The 27,488-nt window shown below is 38.6% G+C and overlaps 2 protein-coding genes across 3 annotated transcripts in view; one reads left to right on the top strand and one right to left on the bottom strand.

The window, feature by feature from the left end:
- LOC126236043 (negative elongation factor E) overlaps window positions 1–19,069 on the bottom strand; it is a 43,628-nt gene extending 24,559 nt beyond the window's left edge. The window contains exons 1-2 of the mRNA XM_049945080.1: window positions 18,835–19,069; window positions 10,391–10,684 (exon numbers count right to left, since the gene is read on the bottom strand). Of these exons, the coding sequence (XP_049801037.1) occupies window positions 10,391–10,684; window positions 18,835–18,915 (375 nt within the window). The 5' untranslated portion in view covers window positions 18,916–19,069. The remainder of the gene's footprint in view (window positions 1–10,390; window positions 10,685–18,834) is intronic.
- A 202-nt stretch (window positions 19,070–19,271) lies between these two features.
- LOC126251868 (circadian locomoter output cycles protein kaput) overlaps window positions 19,272–27,488 on the top strand; it is a 115,286-nt gene continuing 107,069 nt past the window's right edge. For both annotated transcript variants that reach the window (XM_049952558.1, XM_049952565.1), the window contains exons 1-3: window positions 19,272–19,477; window positions 19,664–19,708; window positions 19,794–19,942. In XM_049952558.1, the coding sequence (XP_049808515.1) occupies window positions 19,437–19,477; window positions 19,664–19,708; window positions 19,794–19,942 (235 nt within the window). In that variant the 5' untranslated portion in view covers window positions 19,272–19,436. The remainder of the gene's footprint in view (window positions 19,478–19,663; window positions 19,709–19,793; window positions 19,943–27,488) is intronic.

Here is a 27,488-nt window from a genome sequence, read left to right as displayed (position 1 = left end):
CAATCCTTATATAGCCATGTTGACTTCTGTGACATCACTGTCACTCGCTCCAGCACCATATAACGTAATGTTTTCATTGCGTACCCACTGAGCCTGCTTCAACCTTCTGACGGCCAGGTCCCAAGCCATGGTCAGCTGCAAGCCGCCATCATTACTGAGGATATTTTCACAAATTTTTGTGTTGATTGCTTCTTTCATTACACTGCCCCAGAAAGTATTAATCTGTGTAACTGGTGCCTCATCAAATGCAATACGATATATGCTTTCTGAGCATTCGCTGCTACCACCAAGTTCTCAGGGTACCAGAGGTGAAAGCATCCCTCATGTTCAATACATCGCTGCTCAATAGCACACACAGTCTGTCTGACCTAAAACTGTCCATATCCACATGGTATTTTATATACACCTTACATTCTGAGACCTGCATCATCTTTCGTAGTGCTCATAACATTTGTTGGCGTCCTGAAGACTGAAACAGTTTTATGCCTCTTTGGAGTTGGCTAATATTTCCAATTACTGAGTCACAGAATGGCAAAAATGCAAGTTTCTTTGACTTCTCCTCCAGGTCTTTCTGCTTACATGTTTTTGGGATGATGGTGTGCAAAATCTGGCAGTAGTTGTAGCCATTTTCCTTGAATACTTCCCGTAAGTGGCTTGGTTCCTTTGGCAGGTTTTCAACGTCTGAGATGGCTTCCATTGGTTGCACCTAGATCCTCGTAACAGAACATTTCTGCAACTAATGATGATAGCTGTTAGCAAGCACATGCCAGACTAGGATGTCGAGGAAGAGCAAGGCACCATCTGTCTCTACCTCCACTGCAAATTAGATGTAGTCTTGGATATTGTTGGTGCAGTCCAAGAATTCTGCCGGCTGTCAACATCCATAAGATCAGACAACAAACATGTTGGCAACATAATGATAAATGCAATTAGCCTTTGCAGGATCCATTTCCAGGCCAATGTCCTCGTAGAACGTCATAAACAGGTTGACTATAACTAGAGCTAATGGGCTCCCCATCACGATGCCGTCCATCTGGCTAAAATATTCTTCAAAATACAAAAAATTTGATGACAGCAGAATGTGTTTAAATAAATCTGCAATACTGTCATCAGATAACTGGGCAGATCAGACAACAAACATGTTGGCAACATAATGATAAATGCAATTAGCCTTTGCAGGATCCATTTCCAGGCCAATGTCCTCGTAGAACGTTATAAACAGGTTGACTATAACTAGAGCTAATGGGCTCCCCATCACGATGCCGTCCATCTGGCTAAAATATTCTTCAAAATACAAAAAATTTGATGACAGCAGAATGGGATATGTATTCTCAATCTTTCTTTTTGTTTGGAGTTTTAAACCAACATTTGCAAAGTTAGAAGCATATATGAGTTTGAGTTTTGTTTTGTGTACTTTATTTTCTTTTCTTTTTTGTTTTGAGGAGTATCACTTATATCACTCTTCATGGGCATAGATCATGATTAGTAATTTTTATTTGTGTGTTTAGGCAAGAAAAAGGGTATTACACATATTATTTAGGTTGCATGTTTTGCATTCATATCTGATTTCATGGCACTCTTTCTATTTCAAGAGAACAGCACATCTTTGCATCAGCACACTTTTCTTCCATTATTCTCTTACAAAACAAATTGGAAATTGCATCTAAGGATACAGTAGAGGATTACACTCAGCAGATTATCTTCCTTTGTCTACTTTTCTTTGTCCTTTTGTGAGATCTTTACAAGTTTTGTCACCAGAGATAGATAAAATTCTGCTATTAACATAGTTTGGCCTATTGCTGCCCAGTAGAGAATATGGGGAATTTAAACGCACAGGTCCAGAATGTGGAAAATGTTCTTTTTGTTTCATTCCACATCTCTAAGAACTGATCTAAATGAGGCCAGTAGCACATCACACAGGTCAATAGCCTGGTAATCGAGTTTTAACCAAAAGTTTCTCAACTCTTTTTTACCCACTGTTTAACCTGTCAGCCTTTTCCATCTCGAGTATGTCTATGATGTTGAAAGTGGTCAGCATTCACACTTCTTTGTGTCGCATTACTTGATTGTCAAATGATGTACAATGTACAGCTGATATAATGAGGATGTCTCCTCAATTCAGTTTCTTGTGCAACTGTCTTGTGTTGCACTCATTCCTATAAGAAGTACAACATGATGATGTTCTGTGCTTGTGAAGCCATTGAAACACATCTCAACTTGAATACCAGTTGCTTCTTCTCCTGCAATACTGACAGAGGTGCACTGAAGTGAAGCATTCACAAAAGGAACTACTGGGCCACATTTAAAAAAAAAAGAAAAAAAAAAGAAAAAAAAACTGTAGTGTACCAAAGTACATCTTTGGATCAGTGACTGAAAACTTACTGCCAGACCAATGGTACGACAAACAGCAGTGAAGCAATTAAGTTTCGTAAATCCCAATCTTTGAGGTTTGACAGCCAAATGTACGGAATCTTGCACATGTAACTTGGTGTGTGAATAAAACAGTTAGTTTCACTGGGTGTAAATATCATCAAGTCTTTTATTAGTAATATCATGAAAGATGATATTTACCTATTTGTATTTGTGGAATAAAGTCATATCACTGAATACATATTTAAATGGACAAAATCTACTTTTTTCAACATAGTTTGGCCTATTGCTGCCCAGTAGAGAATATGGGGAATTTAAACGCACAGGTCCAGAATGTGGAAAATGTTCTTTTTGTTTCATTCCACATCTCTAAGAACTGATCTAAATGAGGCCAGTAGCACATCACACAGGTCAATAGCCTGGTAATCGAGTTTTAACCAAAAGTTTCTCAACTCTTTTTTACCCACTGTTTAACCTGTCAGTCTTTTCCATCTCGAGTATGTCTATGATGTTGAAAGTGGTCAGCATTCACACTTCTTTGTGTCGCATTACTTGATTGTCAAATGATGTACAATGTACAGCTGATATAATGAGGATGTCTCCTCAATTCAGTTTCTTGTGCAACTGTCTTGTGTTGCACTCATTCCTATAAGAAGTACAACATGATGATGTTCTGTGCTTGCGAAGCCATTGAAACACATCTCAACTTGAATACCAGTTGCTTCTTCTCCTGCAATACTGACAGAGGTGCACTGAAGTGAAGCATTCACAAAAGGAACTACTGGGCCACATTTAAAAAAAAAAAGAAAAAAAAAAAAGAAAAAAAACTGTAGTGTACCAAAGTACATCTTTGGATCAGTGACTGAAAACTTACTGCCAGACCAATGGTACGACAAACAGCAGTGAAGCAATTAAGTTTCGTAAATCCCAATCTTTGAGGTTTGACAGCCAAATGTACGGAATCTTGCACATGTAACTTGGTGTGTGAATAAAACAGTTAGTTTCACTGGGTGTAAATATCATCAAGTCTTTTATTAGTAATATCATGAAAGATGATATTTACCTATTTGTATTTGTGGAATAAAGTCATATCACTGAATACATATTTAAATGGACAAAATCTACTTTTTTCAGTCAAACATGCTGCTAAAGCATGCACCTTTTTCCAAGAGCTTAACAATCTCTTCCAGATTCTGAAGAATTATAAAAGTTGAAAGTACTGTACTTCTGCATCTAGGATGAGCAGAGCAGTGTATTATACTTGCTGAAGTATATCACTCACATCCTTACTTCAAGATTATGAAGAACTGTCACCACAATTTTTTATACTGGAAAATCAATCTCATGATCATTACTACTACCTACAGAATTATTTCTTCTATGCAGCTTCAATAATGTGTCATTTTCTTGGCAAATTTCAAAGTGGTCTGCCTGTACAGGCAAGAACAATGAATAGAACAATCCCTTAAAGCCAATATTGAATAACTTCCAGAAATGTTGAGAGAATCTGAAAGCATTAACAGGAGACTACAATGGCAAAAGACCACAATTACTGTAACTACATAAACCAAACGTTGAAAAGTTACTGTGTGAATAGAACAGAGTAACAGTTGTGAATGTAGACATCCACAGAATACATGAGCAGCACTGTATCAAAACATGTCTATTGCACTGTTGGGGAAAGCAGGTCAAACATCTAAGCTAACTGCTGTGTCAAGGCCTTGCACCCACCCAACCAGCAAAAATCACCACAGATAGGTTAAGCCGGTATGGGCTTCACAGAGGACAGCTCTTCAGATGACAGACAAGGGATGATTGCACTCAGCCCAACCACCTGGCTGCAACCACAGTGTCACCAGAGGTCACTGGTCCCCAAAATACTATTCTCTATGGACCATGTGAATGAAAACAGTACCTGCAGTATCCTGGGGCCTGGGCACGGTATTTAAACTGGCAGCTGGGCTATGCTCAAGGAATTTGCTCTGAGCAAGTTTCCAGCACCAGGCACTGAATGAAAAAGCATTCCCACTATCAGGATCTCAATCTGGAACCACTGCTATGATGATGAGGCCATCCACATCAACCTTTGCCTTTAGGAGCTGCCAGCTACTGAACAACCGTTTGTGCTCTCTACATCAAAGAGGTGTGGCCTCTGACACTGTGACCAGAAATTGGATTTTGTAATATTTGTCTTTGTTTTTCCTTGGTGTTACACTAGATTCAAACTTTTCTGTGTCCCTTTGGGACTAACTTTTGTTCATTCTCTCAGGATTTAAACTTTTGCACGTCCCTTTTGGACCTTGATAATGGCACATTTAGTGTATGGACATTGGATATTGAAACTCTCAATTTGCAGTGACATTTCCAGCACTTTGGATTTTATTATAGTTCTTTCAATATACATGAAGCGACTTGTTTTCAATTATTATGTCCTAAATTAACTCCTGTCAGAGAAGATTGTTTATGTGTGTTACAATAAACTTCATATTCATTTTCTACCTGTGTATTTTTCCTCTGCCGTCTTTGGTGAAAACTTCAGTTGGTAATGAATTCTTTTTCTTTTTTCTTTCTTTTTTTTTTAAAAAAAAATCTCTAATCAGTGTCCTAGGCATGTGCTTTGAGCCAGGTAGACAATGTTTTGACGGGTGTTTCTCCACTTTCAAGTAACAATTAATGTCACATTGCTTCCAGTATGAAGGAACTGGTGGAAGTCACTGCCCAGGTGTTGTTACTGCTCCATCATATGCAGCACACCCACAAATTCCTGGCCATGTGGCTGGTGGCTATCTCCTCTTCATCTATGGAGATCTCTGACTGCCTCTCTTGGATCAACAAAATGGTCAAGGCCTTCCGGATGATGCCCCTGCTGTTCCAGTAGTTCTACAAGAAGGTCCAGCCATGGGCGAACTACGTGACACACATGAAACAGCACTTCTCAGCCCATAGCATCATGCCCAGCAGTGTGCCTCTTTTCTGGCATACGCAGGCACAGGCATTTACCACCTCTTGCAACAACTTAACTTGGAAGTGGAACCGCACACTCTGGACTATGACAGGTTGAAGTCTAGTTTGTTAGAATTCTTTGACTTCCAGGTGCATGTGGCAGCAGCCTGCCACAAATTTTTCAGCTTCCATAAAGTTAATGTGAAATCTTAGACAAACTGCTGTATACAGAGCAGTAATCTTCAGTGTAAGCAATCATGCATGGCTTCCAGGCTCCTGGACATCATTCCCCTGCACTGCCCCAAATGAAGGACTATGCAGGGATCTCCTTAAATTGGAGAGCCCTTCCTTAGAAACATGCGTACCGATTATCAGAACTTTTGAACTATCTCTCAGATCATCAACCATCCTGCAGGACCCATCACACCAAGTGTTCCCAGCCTGACCAAAGTGCCACCCTCACCCCTAGTCACCCCCCCCCCCTCCACCCAGGTCAGATTCACACAATGCAAGCAAAGACTCAGCAGCCAGACAGACACTGACATCAAAAGCTTCCTTCCTGGAGCCAGTGTTTTATTAGTTGCCACTCCCTTTGGTGAGAAATACTTGAGTGTTAAAGATTTTGAGGTACATGTGGCTCTTCTCTTACCAGTGACACCAAAGGTCTTCAAAGCCAGAAATGTTCCCTACATACTCAGAGACAAATTTTGGCTTGAGGTACAGTAGTTGCACGATGGGGATATTCTCACTCCCATTCCCCATAGGCAATGGATATCCCCCATTGTTACTGTAAAAAAAAGCAAACAACACATTGTGCATTTGTGGGGACTTCCAGACAATCATTAAGGCTCACTCTGTTATAGATGCTTACCCTATTCCCAAGTTAGAGGACATAATGACCTCCTCATGGCCAGCGAAGTGTTTGCCATGGCCAAGGATTCCCAACACTTCTCAGTGATCAATACTCCTTTTTGGACTGCTTCAGTATAACAGACTTCTATTTGGCATTTCCAGTGCTCTGGCCACTTTTAGTGCCACCTTGAGCCCCCCCCCCCTGCCCGCCCCAAGTTGAATACTCAGTTGTAGGGAACATGCACCAGTCGTCAACAATTAGGAGGCCTATGTCAGTTGCAAAGTCCAACAGAAAGAAGACGGTTCTGCTGCTAGGTAATTCGCACGGTAGAGGTGTGGGCCAGCAGTTGCAGGAAGTGTTGGGGTGTGAGTACCAGGTCAACAGCATTGTGAAGCCTAGTGCAGGTGACTGACAGCATAGGGGAGTTATGTAGGAATTTTACAAAGGAGGATCACGTAGTGATAGTGGGTGGAGTGGGTGGAGCAGGGAACAGTCTCAGTCTTGATAAGGATGGGGAATATGATGTAGGTGGTGACCTAGTAAAGATAGCTATTCAAACTAGTGGTACTAATGTGCACTTCATGCAACTGTTTCAGCGTCATGTTTGGCCTCATCTTAACGCAGCCGTTAGGTGCATTAACATGGGGCTGGGGAGAACGGTCATGGCAGAAGGCATGGGTCATATTTCAGTGGTGCTAGTTGGGTCTATCAGTAGGTCGGGTTTCACTAGGCACGGCCTGTACCTCAATAGGTATGGGAAGGGGAGGCTGGCTAAGCTTATAGGTGACAGTATGGTGGGTGGTGGTGAGATCACTCATGGAAAAATTACTGTAGTAGTTGGTGTTAGAGCTGCACCTTTTTTAGATTGAAGTCAGTTGATAGGTATACCTGCTTAAAGGAAGTCCCTCTAACTAAGGGCTCACCTTCAGAGGATGTCATGTTTCCAAGTAGAGAAGAAATATTAGAGGTATTAGAGATAAAGTTAGTGAACTGCTTATAGATGTTGACTCTGAAATTATTGGTTTAGTGGAGCACCACTTAAATAATTTGACAATTCAGAGACTTGCTTTACCAGGCTACAGATTAGCTGGCTGTTTTTCACGGAGTTCCTTGTGGGGTAGGGGAGTGGCTATGTACATAAAAAGCAGTATTCCATTTGAGTCCATAGACGTATCACGACACTGCACTGAACAGATATTTGAAAGTTGTGCAGCATTAGTTGAATTTAGTGAAACTAAACTTCTAACTGTTGTTTTTTATAGGTCCCCTAATTCTGACTTCAGAGCATTTTTGCTCAAGCTACAGGGGGTTCTTGATTCACTATGTAGGAAATACCAGAAATTAGTTATATTTGGTGACTTCAATATAAATTTTGTATATGATGGTGCAAGAAAAAGGATTTTGGGAGATCTCCTAAATTCATATGATCTGATGCAGACTGTATTTTTTCCAACTAGGGTGCAGAGGAACAGTAGCACAGCCATAGACAATATTTTTATTCATTCTTCATTATTAGATGGACATTCTGTTAGTGAAAGGGTGAATGGCCTTTCAGACCATGATGCACAAATTTTAACACTAAAAGGCTTTTGTACTCAAACAAATGTCACATATAATTACAAACTATGTAGGAAAGTTAACCCAACAGCAATAGAGAGTTTTTTAAACATTGTCAAGGAACAAGAGTGGCATGATGTTTATAATGCCGATAACATAGATGATAAATATAATGCTTTCCTTAACACATTTCTCATGCTCCCTGAGAGTTGCTTTCCATCAAGACATTTTAAATGGGGTACTAGCAGTAATAGGCAGTCTGGGTGGCTGACTAGTGGGCTACAGACATAATGTAGAACAAAGCGGGAATTATATCAAAATGTTAGAAGTTGTCATACTCAAGCTACAGTAGCCCATTACAAACAATATAGTAAGATGCTTAAAAATATTATTAGGAAGAGTATGTGGTATGCAAATAGAATAGCTAATTCACAGGACAAACTTAAAACCATTTGGTGAGTTGTGGAGGAAGTGTCTCGTCAGCAGCACAAGGTTGACATTATAAAGTCAGTTTGCAGCAAAAATATATCTGTTACTGATAAATCAGATATATGTACAGTATTTAGCAACCATTTTCTGAGCACTGCTGGTGAATTAAATAAAAATTTAGGTTCTACAGGAAAGCATATAACTTTCTTGGCAGATGCCTTTTCGAGATTGATGTCGGTAATACTCCTCTGTGACACAGACAAGGGGGAGAGTGAGTCAATGATTAAATCATTGAAGACTAAGAGCTCTCATGGATATGATGGAGTGCCTAGCAGAATATTAAAGTACTGTGCTGCACATGTTAGCCCTGTATTTACCATATTAGTAATTTTTCCTTTAGGAATGGTCAGTTTCCTGAACGATTAAAGTACTCAGTAGTAAAGGCGCTTTATAAAAAGGGAGAAAGGGATAATGTAGACAATTTTAGACCTATTTCTATGCCATCGGTGTTCGCTAAAGTTATTGAAAAGACTGTGGATGTAGGAATAGTTGATAATTTTATATCACACAATTTGCTATCAAATGTACAGTTGGCTTTAGATGTTGTTGAACAACTGAAAAAGCTATATTCTCTTTTCTTTGTGAGGTACTGGACAAATCACAGCTACTGCAACTTTCTCGAATGCTTGGAATCCTTACCCAATCTGTTACCCCCGGAAACCATCCTTGTAACCATTGATGCCACTTCCTTATACACAAATATTCCGCACATCCAGGGCCTTGCTGCGATGGAGCACTTCCTTTCACGCCGATCACCTGCCACCCTACCTAAAACCTCTTTCCTCATTACCTTAGCCAGCTTCATCCTGACTCATAACTTCTTCACTTTCGAAGGCCAGACATACCAACAATTAAAGGGAACAGCCATGGGTACCAGGATGGCCCCCTCGTACACCAACCTATTTATGGGTCGCTTAGAGGAAGCCTTCTTGGTTACCCAGGCCTGCCAACCCAAAGTTTGGTACAGATTTATTGATGACATCTTCATGATCTGGACTCACAGTGAAGAAGAACTCCAGAATTTTCTCTCCAACCTTCCATTCAATGGATTTACCAAGTCCTATGGTGCCTCTGGAAGAATTAGCAAACCTGAAACCTGTACCATTATGTTTCTCCATCTGAAACTGGAAAATGTCTGAATTTTAATGCTTAATTTAGTATATTACACAACGATCTCTATCACTAAAGCACCCTGCCCAATGTTCCCACACATTTACTATTATCCATTTTCTTCACTGCTATTAGTCCACAGTCTTCTGATATGCACTGAGTGTTCATGTTTGCACATTTCTCAGATCAAAAGTTTTGAGGGCTAGGTGTAAAACTGTTAATTTTTATAAAAACATCAGTTAACATAAATTGTATACATCAAATGATCAGTAGTTTATGTGGATTGTTTTCACTCGCAGAACTAAATTTGAAAGCTATATTTGCTATGTAGCATCAAAGTATAAGGTACCATTTACAAGAGGATATAAAATTAAACATAGCGCCTATCTGGCCTGCAAAGATAGAAGAAGAAGAAGAAGAAGAAGAAGAAGAAGAAATGATAATTAGTCAGCAAACAGAAGTGACATTTGGAAGCAGACAGAAATGTAGAACTAGTTCATTTGGTGAACACTTATCTTAAAGTTTATGAAAAATTATTATGCTTTTATATATTACTCTCTTAAGAAGATACTTTTACAGGAGTGACTGATATTTGGTTCGTACGGCGCTCAACTGCGAGGTCATCAGTGCCCGTACAAAGTCCCAATTTTGACACAGTCCAATTTTTACACAATCCAATCTAGCCACTGTCATGAAAGAAGATCATGCACAAAGACCCAGTCCTCAGGTAGAGAAAATCCCCAAGCCATCCGGGAACTGAACCCGGGACTCCGTGATCCAGAGGCAGCAACACTAGCCACTAGACCACAAGCTGCGGACTGGAACAACTGTTGGAACCTACTTTGAAGTATACCTACATAAAAAGGTATTTGACATATTCATAATTTTTCACATGCAGTGGGATATGCTCTCACCCTCTGACAGACTGCTGTAGTCTTGGCTCTGTTCTTAGAAAATTAATTAAGGTTGAAGTGTTTATGCATGACATGTACAATCACAGGTAACAAAGGAGCAGCAAAGAGTGCCTATGGCTTTCATGATAAACTAGCATTATAAAAGGAGCTGTACCTTAACTTTAGGTCTGTTATCTGCTTCTAGATCCTCTGGATGTGTAGCAGAAAATGGCTGGTAACCACTAACAGTCTTTTCAGTTCCCGGAAATTTTCTTTTGAGATTTCTTGGTCTTTTAAATCCAGCCTGTTCTGGCCTTTGAGGAGCTTTTGGTATGGCAGTTATTGCACCTGACTTCAGGAGCTTCTTTGCCACTTCTCTTGCATCTCTAGCCTCAGCTGGTCGCTTTGGTGTTTGTGGTGTCCTCTCTGGCTCTGGACGAGGTGATTTTAAAGCCTGGACAGCTTTCTTCTGCAAAATCAATACAGTATGGTTTACTTAAAATTTTAATGTAAAGAAAGAATGATTAGCCTATTTTGGTTCTTAAACAGAAATTAAATTTTAAATCTTTAATCATTTGCCTTTACAACAAATGAGTCAATAAATATAAGGGTAGAAAAAGTATAATTTTATTTAAGCACTTTCTAGTAATTTGTAAATGTTGATTAGCAAACAAGTACCACAAAAATGTTTTTGACTTGTTAGGAATATGACAAGTACTGCTTTCCAACATGATATCATATAGATGCTCCAAAGAAATTGCAGTTGATTAAATTGTGCATAAATAAGTGTCCATGTTGAAAGAAACTGCAGGAAAAATTCACTGGTAGTGAAATCATGATAGATAATTATAGTATGGTGTATGCCACAGGCTATGTATTAGCAAGGAGAAAAAAGGGTACAAGAAAGAAGATGATGATTATTATTACTGTGATGATCATGGAGAAAAGGGAGAAAGTATACACTCATTCTGAGGGTTATGCAGTTGGCTGTATGTTGTGGAATCATTACTCCAGTATTCTACATCTACTCACATACTATGGGGCAGTAATATGTGGAGCATGTTTCAGCAGTTTCCCATCATTTAATTAAACTTTTTAGAAAATGGGTTGAACTGTATGTGACCATTTATGGCATATTAGTTTTTCAAAATTATAACAAATCAAATCATTTGTGTGTATACTCAATCAAATGACAAAAGTTATGAAAAAAATTATTGAAAAATAATCGGATTGTAAGCTACTTGTTTTCTTTCTGTCTTTCTACATTTTTTTCTTTCCTTTCATTTTCTGTTCTTTCTTTCTTATGTTGGACAAACGAAAGAACATGCACTTTGTTGGCATAAATATGAAGCTACCATAAACAAATACTAGATGAGGTTACTTAAGAAACCACTGTTCGCACTGCAAAATTTGGTGAAGGCATCAACAAGTCAGGCTCTGTTTTGTTTGGCCTTGGTCCTACTACCATTAACCATGGACGAAGAGGCCTATTAAGACAATTAGAGGCAGCTGTCTGCTAACTATGTTATGGAAACAACATTTTAAAAAAAAAAAATTCTGAACAATACACAGTGTTTCAGTTCATAAGCAGCAGGCCATAACTGAACAGTCTGGCAAAACAGAAATGGACAGAGTAATAGTTGGTCCATAGCTCTGTTGGACAGAGTAATAGTTGGTCCATAGCTCTGTTTCCAATCATCTCAGATAAATTAAGGCACTAAGTTCATTACTCCGTCTTCAAGCCACGAGTGGCCTACCGGGACCATCCAACCGCCGTGCCATCCTCAGAGGAGGATGCGGATAGGAAGGGCGTAGGGTCAGCACACCGCTCTCCCGGTCGTTATGATGGTATTCTTGACTGAAGCCGCTACTATTCGGTCGAGTAGCTCCTCAATTGGCATCACGACGCTGAGTGCACCTCGAAAAATGGCAACAGTGCATGGCAGCTGGAGGGTCATCCATCCAAGTGCCGGTCACACCCAACAGCGCTTAACTTCGGTGATCTCACGGGAACCGCTGTATCCACTGCGGCAAGGCCGTTGCCACTAATTTCATTACGGTACCATATAAGATTGCTCCGCAACAGGTACAAAAAAAGCTCACCATGTTGCAGGAGAAATTGTAGAACATCCCTTCAGACAGCGACTACAAAGAAGAAGAAGAGACTTCAATGGTGGGAGAGAACGGATCTGTGTAATACTGGTACCAGATCTAACTCTACTTCCTCAATGAGGCACTCAGAAACACTGGAGTGGTATGCGGTTGGCAGTTGAAACCTGAGCAGCACATCTCAGTTGTGTTCATGAGGCTGTGTTGACCACATTCCAGTCCACTCATAAGGAAAAATTGTAGAGGGTACCTGGGATCATGCCTTGGTCCTCAGTGTTCTGATCAGATACTTTGACCAACCAGCCACACAAATGAATCCAACACTTTAATAGCTCCAGCTAACACTGACATTGTGCTAGGCAGCTAACTTAAAATGCAAAAATAATAGAGGAGAAGCAAATTCACACATAAGAGTAGGAACTGAAGGATGAGTGTGAACAGTTTGAATAAAAAGCAGCCACCTAATTTCCTCCCCCCATTCTTATCCAATTTGAGGTTAAGTACCATCTCTATTGATGCTACTCTTACTTCCTTCGTAAGAGTTGGGCATGATTAGGAGCAAGTGTTTTTAATATGTAAATCCAACACATCTATACGTATATTCAACAAGGCACTCGGTATGTATGGTGCAGCACATGGCACAGCATTATTAACTGCTTCAATTTTTATTAAATTCATGTATGTAGCAGGAGAAAAATAGATTACATTCCCTTGTTTATTATGGAATTGTCTGACTTTACATGCTAGCTGATAAGTTTTAAAGACAAGCTGTGTCAAAGAGAACTATGCTGTGATGTTTAAAAATTGCTACTGTTTCTCAGCAGGACATACTGTAATTTTGCTTGCTATGAAAGTACATTTTACAGTCACGAAACATCAATATGAGGAAATCTACTGTGTTCCTTCAATCACAAACTTTTGCATGATGTATCTTGGTAGCAAAAACCATGCTCCTTTCAGGGAATGTTGAATGAACTGCATTAGAAATAAACTTCCTGAGATATCGAAGAAACATTTACTGGTGCAAAATTTGCTGTCATTATCTCAAGAGGTATCCACTCACGAAAGCTACATTTTGCAGATCCCACAAAGAAACTAACAGAACGCAGTTTCCCAAAAGCATAGGTTTTTATGACAATTACTTCAGGAAATAAGTTTATCCAAATTTTGAATGCTTTTCTTTCTGATAAAATTTCTCGACAACTTTGAGAGCCATTAGTAGAGTGAACATTATATCAAAACTCTTGAAGTTTTTATACTTATACTGTCCAAACTATTGAACTTGTGTATTAACTCATAGGGATGCAGGCAAGCTAAACAATGAAAGACATCACCAAAAAAGTGACAAAATCTTCTGCATCCTCATCACAAAATATCATCAGCTTCAGCTCAAGGGGCTCCAAAAGCCAAGCACTGCTTCAGTAAGTGCTAAGAATTTGTGCAATTACCCACAACATGTAAATACATCTAGAAAATCAGTGGTAGTAAGCTAAGAACCAATAGAGCACTTGGCATAAAATGATGCCTCTAGATATTTAACGAGTCTTACAGATTCCAATGGTTTATCATGATCGATGTAATGTAAAAGTATGGCCTACAGGAATATATCTCCATGTTTATGCTCATCATCTTCCATTTAAAGTGAACAGCCATTCACTGCAGAACTGGAACTTTATCTAAGACATTATGGATATCTTTACATTTACTTAAAGATTATATTTTCCTATACATAACACTACTATCAGACATCATCTTCCATTTTTTCCAGATAGAAGCTTCTGAACTTTTAAGTGCTTTTTTATGGGACAAGAGTATTTTATGGTTTTTTAAACAGCAATGAAGGAAAAGACAGATTGCTACTTACCATAAAGAAGACACGTTAAGTTGCAGACAGTCACAATTAAAGGACAATTATATAAAGCTGCTGGTAAACCTTTCAGGGTGTGAGGTTGTGGTCCAAGAAAATCTTCCATTCCTGACGTTTCATCCAGGATTGTGCTGGACGTCTTCAAAGACTCTACTCCACTCCGTCTTGCCGACTGACTGGTCGGACATCCAAGAGTGACATATATACTGTAGGAAAGGGGACACAGTCAAAGTAACACGTGATGAGCAAAGATAATCCTTGACAAAGATAGAACTTAACTATCAATTGTCATCTTGTTAAAGGTAAAATCATCTAGTGATTCTGCAAAGCTACTGTCCATATGTCTCTAAGTTTCATTGACTCCTCTTTCCTGTTAAAATTATCCTGATGCTTATAAATTTCAATGGCTTCTCTACATAGTCGTGGATAATAATTTGATGTTGTAAATAAAATTTCTGTTTCAGAAAACTTCACTTCATGGTTTCCTGACTGAAGAGCATGCTCTGCTACAGCTGATTTCTCTATTTTTCCTAGCCGGCAAAGACTTTTGCACTCTTTTAGCCGTGTATTTATGCTCCTTTTGGTAGTTCCAATATGAACTTTACCACACATACACAGAATTTTGTACACACCACATGTCGACAGAGGAGGGTGTATCCTTCACAGATCGAAGTACTTGACTTATTTACTTTGTTGATCTAAAGACCGATCTGATGTCATGTTTCTGTAAAATTTTACCTATCTGATCTGTTTTAATTTTTTTAATAAAAGGTGGAGAAACTGTATTTTTTTCCATTGATGTGGTTCATCCTTGTCCTTTGGTCTTCTGTTCCTTGGTCACAAAATTCTCTTTACCTCTTTCCCTGAGTAGCCATTTTTCTCAAAGGCCTGCTTTAGATGTTTTATTTCAGTGTCCCAGTGTTCTGATGTCCAATCACCATCCACAACAAAAAAGGGGTGTCATTAAAAGTCTTGTCGATAGAGCCAAATGAATATGCACATAAGAACACCTGGACGCTGAAATAAAACATCTGAAGCAGGCCTTGGAGAAAAATGGCTACTCAGGGAAAGAGAATTTTGCAACCAACGAGCAGAAGACCGAAGGACAAGGATTAGACAAATTTATGGAAAAATACCTTAGCCTTCATGACAGCTTCCACGTCAATCAGGTGCTGGAAGATTTTCTTGCGGAATAACAGCCCATTCTTCACGGAGTGCTGCACTGACGAGAGGTATTGACATCAGTCAGCAAGGCCTGGCATGAAGTTGGGGTTCCAAAACATCCCAAAGATGTTCTATAGAATTCACATCAAGACTCCGTGCAGGCCTGTCCATTACAGGGATGTTATTGTCGTGTAACCACCCTGTCACAGGCCGTGCATTATGAACAGGTGCTCGATCATGTTGAAAGAGGCAGTCGCCATCCCCGAATTGCTCTTCAACAGTGGGAATTAAGAAGGCGCTTAAAACACCAATGTATGCCTGAGCTGTGATAGTGCCAAGTAAAACAACAGGGGGTGCAAGCTCCCTCCATGAAAACCATGGCCACACATAACACAACCGCCTCTGAATTTTACTGTTGGCTATACACATGCTGGCAGATGATGTTCACCAGGCATTCGCCATACCCACATCCTGCCATCGGATAGCCACATTGTGTACTGTGATTCGTCACTCCACACAACAATTTTCCACTGTTCAGTTGTCCAATGTTTATGCTCCTTACACCAAGCGAGGTCTCATTTGGCATTTACCAGCATGATGTGTGGCTTACAAGCACCCGCTCGACCAAGAAATCCAAGTTTTCCCACCTCCCGTCTAACTGTCATAGTACTTGCAGTGGATTGTGATACAGTTTGGAATTCCTGTGTGATGGTCTGGATAGATGTCTGGCTATTACACATTACGACCCTCTTCAATTGTCAGCGGTGTCTGTCAGTTAACAGAAGAGGTCGGCCTGTACACTCTTGTGCTGTATGTGTCCCTTCACGTGTCCATTTCACTATCACATCAGAAAAAGTGGACATAGTGATGTACAGATGTATGACTCAAATGACACCCAATCACATGACCATGTTCGAAGTCTGTGAGTTCCGTGGAGTACCCCATTCTGCTCTCTCACAATGTCTAATGACTATTGAGGTCAGGAACAGGAGATTTTCTTGGACCACGACCTCACATCACGAAAGGTTTACCAGAAGCTATGTCATCCGGTCATTAAAGCCTTCATTCTATGAATTATATAAAGCTTTTGGCCATGGCCTTCATCAGCAAAAGAGAAACACCACCATTCATACACACAAGCAAGCACACCTCATGCACACATAACCGCCAACTCCAGCATCTCGGGTCAGAATGCTGGCTGGAGTTGGTGGTCATGTGCGCATTGAGGTGTGCTTGCTTGTGTGTACGAAACGTGTGTGTTTCTCTTTTGCCGATGAAGGCTGTGGTTTAAAGCTTTATATAAGTGTCTTTTAATTGTGCATATCTTAAATTTAATGCATCTTCTTTATGGAAGTACCAATTTGTCTTTTCCTACATTGTCGATATTCGCACCTGGAGTTTCCATTGTTTGATTTATTGTTTTCTAAAAGGTTTTTGGTAAGGTGTAATTATTTAAATAGTTGAAGATGACACACATAGTGCTTTCTGCAAATGCTCGAAGTGTCCTACAGCTTGGTATGTAGCTATCCTCATCTTCTCTTTGGAAACGAAAGGGTAAAAAAAATATTTTCCATGTTTTCCAAATGTGACTATCAACATGGGTCTGTACTTACTTCTATAACATATCTTGGTATGCAAATTACCACAGCATAGGCCAATGTGGAACCACAACTTCTCTTTATTATTATCTTGCATGGGTCAGATGAGTTCCTGACGAACTTTAGGAAGAGTATGAAAACAATAATAAAGTACAGCACTCATTGAAGAAAAGGGTAAACAAAATATTTTCCATGTTTTCCAAATGTGACTATCAACATGGGTCTGTACTTACTTCTATAACATATCTTGGTATGCAAATTACCACAGCATAGGCCAATGTGGAACCACAACTTCTCTTTATTATTATCTTGCATGGGTCAGATGAGTTCCTGACGAACTTTAGGAAGAGTACGAAAACAATAATAAAGTACAGCACTCATTGAAGAAAATTTCTGTTGTGTTCGATCCCAATAGCATGTTGACAAAAATGTGGGTGGTTGTAGTAGAGTACCGACTATGACAATGACAGAAAAGAGTAAGAGTTTGAGCAGTGGTTTGGACAAAGTTTACAAGATGACAAGGTAAAGAAATTTCAAATAAAAATTCAGTAATTTTTATTTTTGTATAGCCCTAAGGTTTAAGACCTTCAACCATCGCTACTTCAGGTACAGCACTATCTGAGGTATTGTTTGCTTCAGAATGCGAAATAAATATATAAGGTTCTGAAATTAATTCCACACTGCTGAAAAATGTAGAGTAGCAGTAAGTCTTTGGTCCATCACACCTGCTTTCTTAAAATTTTTGTCTTTCTTTGAAACACACAGTGATACAAAATTTGCCAGGATATCAAAATCAGAAGGAATGTCCTAGGGAAATTATAGATACCAGAGCCATATTCCATATTCAGCTCCTGTAGCATGTTTTTATCCATGAGTTGTGGCAGCATCTTTCTCTTCATTTGCTTAAAATTTTGAGGAGGCTACTACTAGTGAAGCATCACATATCAACAATATATTGTAATCATTACAAAATAAAGCGTAGTAAATAATGTAAATACACTTTGAGAAATTTTTGCTGCTAGTATGGATCAAGACTGTAATGAGAAACTTAGTTGTGAACAGCATTGGAAACATGTATGGAAGACTTGTATTGCTCCACTGGCGGTAAGCATGCAGCTTCAGAAATTACAAAGGCATGCTGGTCTGGGACTTAAATCCAGTCACCTTACATCTTCAGACAAAATTCAATTGAGCTGTTCACACATATCTCAATGGAACATAAAAATTGTGATTGGATTCAAGTCCCAGTCGCTTCACGAAAATTTTAGCTTCTTCCTGTTGCAGCATGAACAATATCAATACATTAGATTTACTTTCATTACAATTGGTACGTAGTGAGGAGGTACTCCGGGATGTCGAACATGTCAGAAAAACAATAATACATGACAAATATTTACAACTGAAACAAATAAGCTAATGTACCTTCCACAGGTCCCAAGTGGAATGATCGCCCCTCTCCCCCCCCCCTCTCCAGCTTTTTTTTTTTTTTTTTTTACATGAACAGTACAGAATGAGCCTAGAACGCCAGGAACCAAATGGCTTTAGTTTGTCTTCAAACACAACCACTTGGAATAGCCTACTTATATAGACTTAAATAATACTAAAGAATCTGCCTTCTGCATTCACAAAACATCAGAGAAACAATGCAGATTGACGTCATGTATAAAGCAGCCTCAAGAAATGTTAATAACTGAGTTTAATTATTTTACCCTTAGCACAATTATGCGTTGGGCTGATAGTTTGTGAAAACTATAATATCTATAATACATTAGGTACCGCATGCAGCGCAGTTTTCCTTGATTAGGTGCTACGAAAGAAAGGCATGGCGATTTAATAACTATTCATTTTGATTTGTGAGTTAGACATAGTATAATTACTTACCTTTTTCTTTAATTTCGCGTATTTTGCCTGTAACATTAACTCCTCTTCTGTTTTATTAGAAGGAAAATGTAGATAGACCATGTTATAAACAGTAAGTTCAAATTCGACGCTAAACACTGACTTTTCACTGACAAGAAGTCTCTCTAAGCACAGGCGTCCCCGGCCTGTTTACAAACGGTATAGGAAAACAAATTGGTCTTGACAACTCGCAAAACATCTGACGGCTGACGTCCGTTTTATTATTTAGTGATAGTTCAGAATTCATAAATTCATTTCAGCTACTGGATGAAAACGTTTTCTGTCTACTGTAATAGAACAAAGATGACGAAAATAAAATAATATTTTAATGACAGCACCGTAAAAAATTATAATTTGGTTATTGAATAGACTTCCCGGGTGCGATTGTTGGCTACAATGAAAGAAATAAATGACGATAGCGAAGCACAGTAATGACGGAAACATCAGATTTGTGTTGTGTTTATAATCTGAATGGAATTATTTAGATCAGTGGCTATGAATATAGTAGTGTTGAATCTCTTAAGCAAGATAGGTGTATTGCAGTGTGTGGATAAGCGCTGAGAAGTAGAGAATAATTTTCACAAATGTCTAGTTACATAAAAAGGGAACCATCTCGGAGATCCGAGTAAGTACTATACATCTGTAGTAATGTTTTGCAAACTATGTATGATCACCTATTGCGGTAAAGGGTGCATTTTTTAATGCGAAAAAATTGGCAGTCTTCCCAAAGAAGTGTTTATTAGGTGCAAAATAAGGCTGCAGTTGTAGAATAACGAAATTCTCACAATGACAAATTAAATAATTGTTTCAGTGATACCATGGACGACGACGGTGATGACAAGGATGATACCAAACGGTGAATATAAATGTGGGAAATATATGTGCGAGGATGTGTTAGAAGTCTTTTGGTTATTATTGCTATATCAATTTATTGTCTGCAGGAAATCTCGAAATTTGAGTGAGAAGAAACGTCGAGACCAGTTCAACATGCTAATCAATGAATTAAGTTCGATGGTTTCTACAAACAATCGTAAAATGGATAAATCAACTGTTCTGAAGTCTACTATATCATTTTTGAAAAATCATAATGGTAAGCTTGAGATGAAATAAAATAATAGTTACATTATTAAGGTGGCGTCATTGTTTTTATATAGATGTGTATACACATAGCTTTCATTGAAAGACTTCTCTCTCCTATCTATGATATGGACTGTATAGTGTCCAGTCATATTTATATTACTCTTATTAATTTGCGAAACAACCTCCCACAGTAGTTATCAGAATGTATGGGATGTTTGAAGTTAACAAGTAAAATCTCATAAGTGAAAATTACAGTAATTGTTCACTCCTAATGATATTATTTATATGTATTTATATTTAATTTGAGTCAGACAGAACTACATTAAGTTGTACTGCATTTGGCAGTGGTCTTTGCTTTGTCACTTATTACCTTGTTTTTCGAGTGAACTTGCTTATGCACCCATGGCTTAGACCACTCGTCTTGTAGTCAAACATTAGTGTCCACCTTCCTAGCTGAGCAATCAGTATTTCTGACTGTCATGTGGAGGACCTGGGTTCATTTCTTAGTAGGCCTATTACCAGGGATTTCTTTGGTGGGAGAACTGGTATGGGGTGTTCTCAGTTTTATGAAGCCAATCGAGTGGCTGCTTGGATGAGAAATAATGGCTCCAACATTTGGAAAGCTGATAGTGTTGAGGAGACTAGTGTGCAAACACCATGCCACCTCCCGCCCCCCTTCCTCCCTCCCCTTATCACATCCAAATGATATTTTATGGCACATAAGGACTGACAGACGTTTGCGAGCATGTTGTCCTCTGAGTGTGTTTGTGCAGATACTTTTTATTGGCCATTAATATCTGTTTGTCGTGTTTTTATGTTGGAGCGATTTCTATTGATGGCTTTTTCAAATTTAATTTGGAGATGTTCTCCACTGCTTATAACTAATAAATTTAGGTTTTGGGTTTTCTGTCACAAAAGTCAAATATCCCGTTAGTCAACCTACTTCCTTCCATTGAGTTAGATGCTAAATGAAACATGTATGCCTGACAGAAGAGCAACGCATGAAGCCTATGATGACTGTCGTAGCAGAATCATGTCAATAAACCTGTGACATAACCCACAGAAATTATCATCATATATAGGGCTGGCTCTTTTTATTTTCTGTTGCTGATTCATACACTGTTAATAATTTAATAGGAGCAAATAAAATCTGTTCTTTATTATAGCTCATGATAAAATCAATGTTCAGTACCTGCCACAAACAATAAGACATATATTTTGTTTTACTTTCAATTTTTTTTAGAAAGTTTGGAAAATTAGTAATTTATTTATTACACTGACACATTTAATTTGTTGGGCACTATATTTTTCATCTGTATAGCTTATGTGAATGATATTCTTCCCTGAGGCTTTATTTTTATTAAACCTTGTGTACAAATTGCAAAATGTCTTAGATCTGTGTAGAAAAAATTGCATTAAGATAGTTTTCCTTGAAGAGTTAGGGTGCACAGCTTCAGCAGTTTTGCCAAGGGCACAAACGATATGGCTCTTGCTTGGGGTCCTAGCCAGCTGGTCACAAACATTGTGTAGATGAGTGAGCAGGAGGGGAAAGAGGACACCAGGGTTCGCTGGGCTGCAGGGGAAGGAGGGCATGCCTGAGCTGGTCCGTCCAGGGGGCACACCTGATCCGTGGTTGTTTCACTATGATGGCAGTTTTACGAACCAAGGGTGTGGTGGGAGTATGGGCCACCTGATGTTGGCCCAGCACTGGTCGAATGACCTGGCTACTGGCAGCTCAGGTTAACATTGTCTGTGCAACGGATCATTGAATACTGGCTTGATTACATCTGGTCTCTGTCGCTCACACTACATCAAAGTCATGTCATACTCAGTTTACTGAAAAAATACACCAAATAAAATGATATCACACGATTTCTGGTGTGGCTGGGGCCCTCTGGCCCTTAAGAACGAGCTGCCCCTGAACCACAGTACACACCATCCACAAAAAAGGGTTAGCAAAAGTGATCCACGGAATTACTGTCCAGTCTCATTGACAGCCATCTGTTGTAAAATCATACAAACTATTTTGAGTTAGAACATAATGATGCATTTAAAAGATAATTATCTCCTCCATTCCAACCAGCATTGATGCTGAAAACATTGGTCATGCAGACCTCAACTTGTGTTTCTCTCAGATGACATCCCAAAAGCCCATGGAGCAAGGCAGTTTGCTAGGTGTAGTATTTCTTGACTTCTGAAAATTTTTGATTTTGAAAGACACAAACTATTGTTAATGAAAGTACAATCATATGGGGTATGAAGTGCTATTTGTGACTGTATGGAGGATTTCTTGGTTGGGACAATGCATCATGTCATCATGTATGGAAAGTCATTGACAGAGGCAGAAGTAACTCACCTGTGCTTCTGGGGAGTGCGCTGAGATTGAACTTCCTATTTATCTACTGCAATTACTGTGCACTAAAAATCGTGTGCAGAATATTAAATTGCTTTGTTAATTATTAAAATTCATAACTTCACTGAGGTAACTAGAATGTTGAATCAGAGAATTTACACACACACACACACACACACACACACACACACACAAAATCAGTAAGGAAAACAGTCAAAGGTAAGAAACACAAGTGTACTTTGTTGCATTGTAATCTCTCTGCCTTTTAAAGTGCTGCCACATCGATTCATGATCATCCGCCACACAGCCTCCCCTTCTAAAGTGCGGAGCATGTACGTATATTTAAAATGCACTTTATGTTCTGCTTGGATCTGCCTTTGTGGTATTCGCTCTTGTTTAGTCGTTTGTTAAGTCGTCAGTGGAAGTGAGCTTGGTGTTGGTTCTTGTGGATTAGTTGGTGCTTCTTTTGTTATCGCTTGGTTAGGAGCTTGGGAATTATCACAGATCATAAATGCTGGCTTCACACTCTGTATGTAAACCACTATGGGGTTTCCATTTCGCATATTTCCTTTGTTTGTTTGTCTCTGTGTAATACTTCCTAAGGCACTGAATGCGGTGGCTGCAACAGTGGCTTGATAACGTGCGATTGGAGCATAATTTGGGCACACCGTTTTAAATCTACGTCAACAAAAGTTGGTCAGGTCCCTTGTCTACTCCATGAAAGAGTCCCAAATTGAGACATCTGTTGTCATAACTGTGCAATAAACTTTGACAATGCATCAGCCCCCATTGCTGTAGGCATCGTGTCTTTGATGAAATTTGCTGGGCATGGATATTTTTGCCATATATCTTTTCTGCTACAGGTGTGCTGATGTCAGACTTATAAACAGTGCATAAACCCAGGAAAACCAATGATAGGGCCTATGTTCATTTGTCTTTGAGATGCACTGTAGCTGCCCTCAAAGACCTGTGCCAGCTTTCCATCATTCCATTGCTTTGCTGTTCGTCTTATGGTGGTTCACCCTGCACAGCCAGGGTAACTGTTGGAATAGAATTGACTCAAACTGTCTGTCTCTGTCAGTCTTTAGACATATCAGGCAACTGAAATGTGCTGTTCATGTGTTCAAAAATGCTTTTTCCATAGTCTCAGTTGAAATATCAGTGATAGAAGTGGCCTCCGCCAAACATGTAAACCCATCAATAACTGTAAACAGGTAGTGGGATCCCTCTGACGGCAGAAGTCGCTCCACCAAGTTAATATGTAAGTGCACAAATTTTTTCAACTGTTGGGAAATGTCCCCAAAGCGGAGGGGTAGGTTGTAAAGTTCCATTTTACTCCTTTATCAGGTCCAAGCTTTACTTACTAGCATCTGGAACTAATACTTACTTTCTCTGGATCTGAGGAATTGCAACAGGAGACAAACAGAACTCTAGAAAGATGAAATATTTCATGTAATGTTACTAAAGCTTTGAGAAAAGGTGCAATTTCTGCAATTTGGCAAAGGAACGAGTAATCACAGAAAAGCAGGCATTTAATGCAAAATTAATGTGATAACCAAGCAGTTTCCGCGTTTTGTTTGCAGACAAGAATCAAAGTACTGGTACCTTTTGGAAATTTTAATACATATCTGTGGAAATCATTCCATTCTTTTGCTGTGATGAATTAAATGTGAAATTTATCGTGTTGTATTGGAATTAAGCTACCTTTGTTCCATACAAGCTTCTATACAGATTTAACAGAATTATCCCACTATGTAAAAAGCAGAAAATTCTTTAATGCAGTAAGCCAGTTTAATTTATTGATGCAGTATCTTCATATGTGATGGAAACGGTCAACTTTTGTCTTAGTGTGTGTGTGTGTGTGTGTGTGTGTGTGTGTGTGTGTGTGTGTGTGTGTGTTTGAATGGAGGAAGAAGTGTTTGTACTACTATTTCCATACACCCAACTTAATATGTACACAAACACTCATATGCAATGACACTAAGGAATAAGGACAAGAAAAGACCTGAGGATGCAAGTCTGACTATAGTATTTCTGGCTGGCTAAAAACTTGTAAATTATGTTATTTGGCAAAAATTACACATTGGAAGGAGCCAGTAATACACCATTTTGTTTGTACCTATAATTTCTTTTTTTTTTTTTCTTCCCCCCCCCCCCCCCCCTCGACACAACCACATAAAAGTATTTGACTGTTAATTGGTATCAACCACCGCTGACCATTATCAGAACAATTAAGCAGCATCAGTTATGATAAAGCATTATGTGGAGCTTCAGTTGTTCAGCTGTAATCAGTGGTGTCTGATATCAGTCAACTATATAAACCTTTTATCTGGTAGCATTAGAGACAGTATAAAATGTTCAAACAACGTATGTTACAATAGTACAACACTACTGACATACTTCATTTGTCACTGTAAACATGTTTTTTTTAGTGGCTTTTGGTATGTGCCCATACATTCATCTCAAATGTGGAAAGTCAGTTAAGATGTTACAAACATAAAAACAGCACAACACCCAATCCCCAAGCAGAGAAAATCTTTGACACAGCCGGGAACTGAACATGGGACTCTTTTCCCTCTATAATTTTTACTACCCATACTTCCCTCCATTATGAAACTGACCATTTCATGATGCCTCAGAATGTGTTGTATCATCCTTTTCCATCTTTTAGTCAAATTGTACTACAGAATTTTTATCCATCTAATTTTCAGCATTCTGGGTCAATCCATATGAAGTAGTCCAGTGATGGTTGCTTGACCATTTTTAAATGTTTTAATTTTTTATATGTGATTGCCCTATATTTGAGAATTTCAAAACAGTTTTTTAAAATAATTTATCTTGCACCTTTACTGGATGGTGGCCATTTTTATTTATAGGTGCGCGACGATTTTTCAGTCAGGAGACATTAGATAAAATTTGAATGTCTCTGCACTGGGTTAAGTTGCAACATTGCAATTTGCATGATTGTTTTGAGAAAGGTTTCCTCTACAACATTGTCTATAACACAAAATACCCTAAATTAAAAAATAACCAGTCAAAATTACCTTCAAAATTTGGTTTCAAAATTTTCAAAAATCCACTTTTTGTGCCTAAAAATAGCAAACAAGGAGTGATTTATGAGAGTCTATTTTTTCCTATAGTTAGATATCATACACTACTAGCGTCATATAGAGCAAGAACACTTACAAATGTTTCCTTAATTTTTTATGAATTTTTGAAATTTGAAAAATTTCATTTTTTGTCAAGTTTGGGGTTAGTTATCTCTGGTGGGACTGAATATAAAAATATGATTTTTGCACAATTTGTACACCTATGTGATATCTATGTACTGTAAAAAATTCAACATTGATATCTGATTGTGAACAAAGATACGAAGTTTTGAAAATGAGGAAATAATTCACATTACTCTACAACTGATCTTATGGCTGTCGCCTATTTAAATGGGTTATTGTTTCATTGTAATAAAATTTAATTGTGACATATCTTTAGTTAACACTATCACTCAATATTCATTTAGTCTATTTATTTTTAATAATGCAATATTAAACAATAGGTGCTTTCGCTTTAGTTCTATGGTAATAAAAATGCCCATTTACATTTAGCTTTATTGTCAGTAAAGAAGTACATTATTGATGAGTGTGGCATTGTAGAAGTACATTATTGTTGGGTGTACCATTCTTGTAGTCAGTTTGTTCTGAAACCTCTGTTAGAGTGGATGTACATACTTCACCGAGAGTGTAGAATGTGTTATATGCTTTGTTCTGTGTGTAATTTATAATTAATTTTGAGAGATTAACTGGAATGCAATAACATGGTTGAACAGTGCTCTGTTGGACAGATAGCAAGTGAAGTGTGTCACAAAGCAGTTTATGGTTTAGTTTCAAAAAACATGAAAAATGCCAATGACTTTGATGAAGTTAGACAAACTTTGTTTAAATTTCAAGTAAGTTCTTCTGTAACATCAGTGTGTGAGTATCATAAGAAGAAATATATTGTGAAGTACAACCACATTTTTGGAAGAAAGTGCTCTGATCCACTTAAAGTTCATAAAAGCCTATTACTAAAGGTTTGAGGGAAATAAAACTTGAACATTTGTCCTTGTTATGTGAGAGTGAAACAGTTTCCCAATTGAAACGCAATATGATTCCTGGAAATTCCCTGTGCCCAAATTGTTACTCAAAAATATTTGTTGTGAATCCAGAACCAGAATCATGTAACCTCGTTAATGACATTTATATTCCTAATGGGGAAGCTGTTAGCATATTGGATTTTGCTTGTTCTAAGTTAGACGTATCTCCTGCTTTAAAAATAATAAAATTAAGTAGCATAAAAAGAAAAGCAGCTATTGAAAATAAGGTACAACAAATTTCAGACAAAATTAGAAAAGACTTAAGATCATGCTTTAATAATACAGATACCATTATTATTTCTAAAGAAGAAGAAAACCTACCACCAGCATCATCTGACACTGAATATTTGAGCTTAATAGAAAAATTAAAAGTTAAAATTTTAAGTTTTCTCCCTGACTCTTGGTCAAGAGAAAAAAATACACTACTGGCCATTAACATTGCTACACCAAGAAGAAATGCAGATGATAAACGGGCATTCATTGGACAAATATATTTTACTAGAACTGACATGTGATTACATTTTCGCGCAATTTGGTTGCGTAGATCCTGAGAAATCAGTACCCAAAACAACCACCTCTAGGCATAATAACGGCCTTGATACGACTGGACATTGAGTCAAACAGAGCTTGGATGGCGTGTACAGGTACAGCTGCCCATCCAGCTTCAACACGATATCACAGTTTATCAAGAGTAGTGCCTGGCGTATTGTGACAAGCTAGTTGCTCGACCCTCCATTGACCAGATGTTTTCAATTGGTGAGAGATCTGGAGAATGTGCTGACCAGGGCAGCAGTCAATCATTTTCTGTATCCAGAAAGGCCCGTACAGCACCTGCAACATGCGGTCGTGCATTATCCTGCTGAAATGTAGGGTTTCGCAGGGATCGAATGAAGGGTAGAGCCACAGGTCATAACACATCTGAAATGTAACGTCCTCCGTTCAAAGTGCCATCAATGTGAACAAGAGGTGACTGAGACGTGTAACCAATGGAATCCCATACCATCACGCTGGGTGATACGCCAGTATGGTGATGATGAATACATGCTTCCAATGTGCGTTCACCACTATGTTGCC

Source organism: Schistocerca nitens, chromosome 1 (assembly GCF_023898315.1).
Source record: "Schistocerca nitens isolate TAMUIC-IGC-003100 chromosome 1, iqSchNite1.1, whole genome shotgun sequence".
In the NCBI taxonomy this organism is placed as follows: domain Eukaryota; kingdom Metazoa; phylum Arthropoda; class Insecta; order Orthoptera; family Acrididae; genus Schistocerca; species Schistocerca nitens.
The sequence above is the reverse complement of the archived record's forward strand: the minus strand, read 5'-3'. Positions and strand labels throughout refer to the sequence as shown.